Raw genomic sequence first — 5111 nt, 5'->3', positions numbered from 1 at the left:
CCACCACAGGGTGCATAGGAAAGCTGCCTCCATCCTCAAGAACCCCACCCACCCCCAGCACTGACTGTTCACCTCCCTACCCTTTGGCCGGAGGTTCAGAAGTGTGAAATGCAGGACCTCCAGAGTGAAAAACTCTTTCTTTCCCTCTGCCATCAGAATCCTAAACAGCTGACAGGAATTTATTACCAGGAAATACGCCATGTACTGACGACCTGTACTGTTTACATTCTCAGTTTGCTCATGCATAATTGCACATTCACTGTTGACTGCTGCACATGATGCTCCCATGCAGCATACATTCTCTTATTATATTCTTATATATTTTTATTATATTGCTGCTTAAAGTGCCTTAGATTTTGTTTTACTTATTTATCTACTTTATATTTCACTTGTATTTTTGTGGCATTCATGTGGACGGCAAAGTAAGAATTTCATTGTACAAGGAGACATGTTTCCTAACTGTGCATATGACAAATAAACACTTTGACTTGACTGATTTTTGGCCAGGTGTCAGGAGGGAATATCTGGCACTACATAAAAATACTAATGCAATCAAATCAATTTTGTTGCTAATCTTTGGCATATCCAAGACTCTAATCACCACTGAAATCCCATCCTTCTACTATTTATTATATGGAAAATAATTCGTTTTTTGTGTATTTTAGAAATACATATTTCATAATTCAAATTAATAACTGGCATTTAAAGGGTTAAAAAATCCTGAGAATGATTGAATGTTTGGTAGTTTTGAGCAAGTGTGAAGTTGCTTAAGAGATTTATGGAAAAAAAGTAGAAAAAACTATTGAAGCATGATGATTTAATAACTTTTGTACGTGTACATTTTTGGCCACGAGGGTGTCAGAACGTTACAAAATGCATAAAAAGAGTATAAATGCTATTTAAAAATAAATAACACTGGATTTCAAAAATATTACTAAAAAGAAACTTTCCTGCCAAATTTCATGCCACAAGAGCTGTAACACAGCCAAAATAATCGCCAAATCAAAACAAATTGACAAAAATTGACCTTTTTGCCCGAGGAGGGTAGAAGGATTCAGTATGGTCATACCAAAAGACCAACAAAGGGGCAGAGAGAGACAAAATGGGATGGAGCAAAACATTGTCAGAGAGATTTTGGGAAGGGTGGCTGAGTGACTGTGTGTCCATATATATGTGTGTAAGTGAGTGGAGAGGTACACCACTTGTACACATGTTATCTCTCTATGTACTTTAAGAGCATTACCACTCTAGGCAACATCCTGAAGCGGGCCATTCTCCACCCCCTCCTATTTTGCAGACCAACATATGGACTCCAGTGGTTTGAAGAGAAGGCAGAAGGGAAAGCAATTTTTCAGAGGAGAGATAAATGGTGGGAGGGAAGACTGCTGCTGGTTTCCTGGACTGGGTTGCATGCGCTAGCAAACCCCCTTTTACAGTGTGCGTACTATCTGTCCTCACAAGGAACAGTGGGAGTACAAACAGGGCTGAAGAAGACTTCTGAATGCAACAGCACAAAGGAGGACAAGCCATAAGAAAGGAAGAAAGGACCAGCCTCTCTCCCTCCACTCTCTTTTCCCTGACATGGGCTGCCTGGTGGCCCTACCTCTCGCCTACCTGGCCCACTTGCTGGCCACCACAATTGCCTCAGAGCGCCAAATGCATCGCATGCAGTATGGCCCCTGCAGCTACACCTTCATCCTCCCTGAGATGGAGCATTGCCATCCCCTAAAAGATTTCCAGGTCACCAACGCTCTCCAGCGGGACTCACCATCTGAGGCAGAGCATGTCTCAAGCCAGTTCAAGCAGGGTAAGGCCCAAAAGGAGAGGCCTTCTTGGCAGGAGAAGAAGCTGGTGCGGCTGGAGAGTGCTATGGAGAATAACACCCAGTGGCTGCAGAAGGTAAATTGTTTACTAAAACAATTAATTTCTTCTTTGTCATCTTTTCGTTCTTTCTCTACCTGTTCACTGTCACACTATCTTCTTCTGATCTTTTCACATCGCTTTTAAGCCTGCAGAATGCTGTGGGGGTGTGTGGGGGCAGGCATTATTCAATAACATCTTTTGTTATCATTCATTATTGTTATGGTCAGTGCTTAGTTGAGATTTCCTGGATGCTTGCTACTGTATATGCTAATCTGGCTCCACGACAACTGGTCAGTTAGTGTGAGTCTGTAATTTAAGACCAATGGGACGCCCGAAAATCCCTGTTTGCGTGCAAGAGGAGAAAGACAAGATGAACTATGTCTGCTAATATCAGACATAGTTCCATTTTCCAGAATATCACCAATAGGCAACAAGTTCACAGAAACTTGTAGCTAATATGTAAAGTGAGTCGGTGAAGACAATGTACCAAACTCAGCTTGCATGTGTCTTCTGTGAAAAATATTTAGTTTAACATGACTCCTCACTGAGCTGCTGGCCTTTGCAGTTCAATTTAGTCTGGGTTTTACAGACTAAAATGAAATGGTGTGATTAAAAGTGGCTTCACAATAGTGTTTTCATTGCTTAGGTCATCAGGGTGCAGAATCAGTGTTGGGCCATTGTCTAGGGCAGAATGACTGACATGCCACCCCTCTCCACCCGTTTCCCTATTCTTGTTTGCATCTGTTTTAGAATATTTAAGGTACACAGTAATTGTTGGCTCGATTTAAGTGCTCTGTTCAGTGATTAGAGGGGCCAAATGAAGGCTAACTACTTCCCTTGTGCACACTAACTGATGATCAGTCTATGAACTACAGATCTAGGTTCTACGGGAAGCATCCCATGAGGCCACAATGTGTGTGTTTTAAAAACAGGAAGAGACAAGAGACAATGAGAGACTGCACACACTTTTCATCATGCGCACATTCATGCACACAGTCCACAAAGTCTCGGCTAACTGTATGTCAGACAAATTTTAAAAATCACATATTGCGTGTGCCCAATATTGTGCATTGGGCGCATTCACTGCAGCATGTAGTCTGTCTCTCTTGCTGTCATGAAGGAGATGCAGTTTAAATCCCAAAATATACAATTTCATTTCTGCTGACACATAACTCTGTTGCCAGCCTTGCCACACAATATCTAGATTGAAGACAATGACACAATTTATCCTCCACCAGGCCGTAGTGATGCATACATGATTGCAGATAGCATGACCCTAGAGAGCCCCTTTTAAATATGCATGAGGGTATGCTGACCTCTGACTCCAGATGACAAATCTTTTCAGCATCTTGTGGAGTTTATTAATTCAATCCTCATAATTGTGGGGTTAAATTGGTGACATGTATATGGAAGAGTGTTAGGCATGTGGGTTGGTGAGTCTGTGAAAGTTTGTACAATCTCACTCAAAGTCGCCCTCACCCCATATGTTATGTTGCTTACTGTCCTTCCACCCAACCCCTTTGAGAACACACACACACACAGAAGTGAATTTATTAATCCACCATGTTCCACAGAGGAATCTATAGTAACAACAGGACTGCATTAAGTGTTCCAGAGTCCGTCTTTGGTGTTTCCATGAAGAACTAGTGTTTGTTCTCTTTGCACTAACCCAAAACCCCATTTAGTCCAATGCTGCCCTAAGGGATGGGATATGAGTGTGCTTTTGCTAGTACTACTTTTAAGAGCCTGTGCAGATTATGCCAATACATAAGTATTGCCCAGAGATCAAGATGGCTTGGTTACCCTTGGTGACTTGATTTCCTAGCCAAGTAATAGTTTATTAGGCCATTACTAAAATATGTCACTCAGATTACTCTTTACATGCTATCCAATTAGTCTCCATTTTCTTTCCTTAAAAAATGTGCCCCTTTCATCCATTGTTTAAAATGACAGTTGACTATTGTCCTCATTAGAACAAAACATATTTTAAGTGCCACTAGTGGTCCTGTGGTATGCACACAAAATGTTTGTTTGGCCACTCATTTGCTATAGAAAAATTTTTGGAATTTAGGCATCACACTGTGCTGAAGCTGGGGTAAATGTGCCATGTTTAGAGCATCACACTCATTAGCATTCAGAGATACAGTAAGGTATCATATTTGTCAGCAGACATGGAACTTAAATGCTTCTCCTATTCTCTTTAATTGTAACTAAGAACAAATGTGCCAATTGGCTCAACAATTAACATAACGACATCTCCTATGATTTTCTCAGCACTGATCCTTCTCTGTCCCTTTTAGGCACAATAAGACAGAATTATGTTACAGATTTATTAACTGGCTGCATAGTGCAGTGTGTAACAGAGCTGCAGGTAATACAATTCAAAGTGGGAGATGGTCTGTATTAAGAGCTTGAGAGTGGCCTATATCACAAAAGACTATATAAACTGTGATTTCTGTATACAAGGGTATTTATGATGCAGGGACCTTAGATTCACTTAATCTAATTTGTTTCTGCTGTCTCAGTTGTCCTAAAGTAACTAATTACATGAGGAAGGAACAGGAAGAGTTTGAAACAAAGAAGGAGTTAGTGAGAGAGATCGAAAGGAAGTAAGAGACAAAGAGTGAAAGATTACTAGCAGACAAAGAATTTAATTGCAGATTCATCTCTATTTGCCCACTGGGAATTTTTTATTTATTTATTTTTTTGTATAAAAAAGAAAAACCCCTCTGTATGGCAATGCATTATCATAATCTCTTTCCTCCCTGAGATGGGCATTTGTACTAGAAATAACAGAGTTGTTTGAATTCTCTTCAGTTTTTGTGGATAACCACTGGATAATTTTGAATACTTTCTACTTCATTTTGCAGTTATGTGGTTTAACAAATATCCCCAAGAAAAGCTATAAATCCCCAAGCAAAGTACTAGATATTAATGTTCACCAGCTCAATACTCTACTTTGCTTTATTGCAATGACAAATGCCATTGCTTGTTAAACATCAAACAATATTCCGTTGTTGATGGCAGAAAAAGCCAAATTTGTCTTTCAGATGCCATTTGCTAAAACTGACCACATTAAAAAGAAAATCTATTTATTGAAAGCAAGATGGGCGCCATCCAATTTTTACACCGGCTGTAATGTATGATGGGTGTTTGCCAGTGCTTCTTTATGTGAGCTCATGATTGATTACAGAGTACAGGTGACTATGCCTGGCATCCAGCATATAAATACCATGGTATCAAACTCC

At 40.1% G+C, this 5111-nt stretch overlaps 1 protein-coding gene across 2 annotated transcripts in view; it reads left to right on the top strand.

Annotated features, from left to right (window-relative positions):
- Positions 1-1562: 1562 nt before the first annotated feature.
- angpt2b (angiopoietin 2b) overlaps positions 1563-5111 on the top strand; it is a 16902-nt gene continuing 13353 nt past the window's right edge. For both annotated transcript variants that reach the window (XM_020586400.1, XM_020586399.1), the window contains exon 1: positions 1563-1899. In XM_020586400.1, the coding sequence (XP_020442056.1) occupies positions 1582-1899 (318 nt within the window). In that variant the 5' untranslated portion in view covers positions 1563-1581. The remainder of the gene's footprint in view (positions 1900-5111) is intronic.

Source organism: Monopterus albus, unplaced genomic scaffold (genome assembly GCF_001952655.1).
Source record: "Monopterus albus unplaced genomic scaffold, M_albus_1.0 scaffold404.1, whole genome shotgun sequence".
NCBI classification, from domain to species: Eukaryota; Metazoa; Chordata; class Actinopteri; order Synbranchiformes; family Synbranchidae; genus Monopterus; species Monopterus albus.
This window is presented reverse-complemented; position numbering and strand designations above follow the sequence as displayed.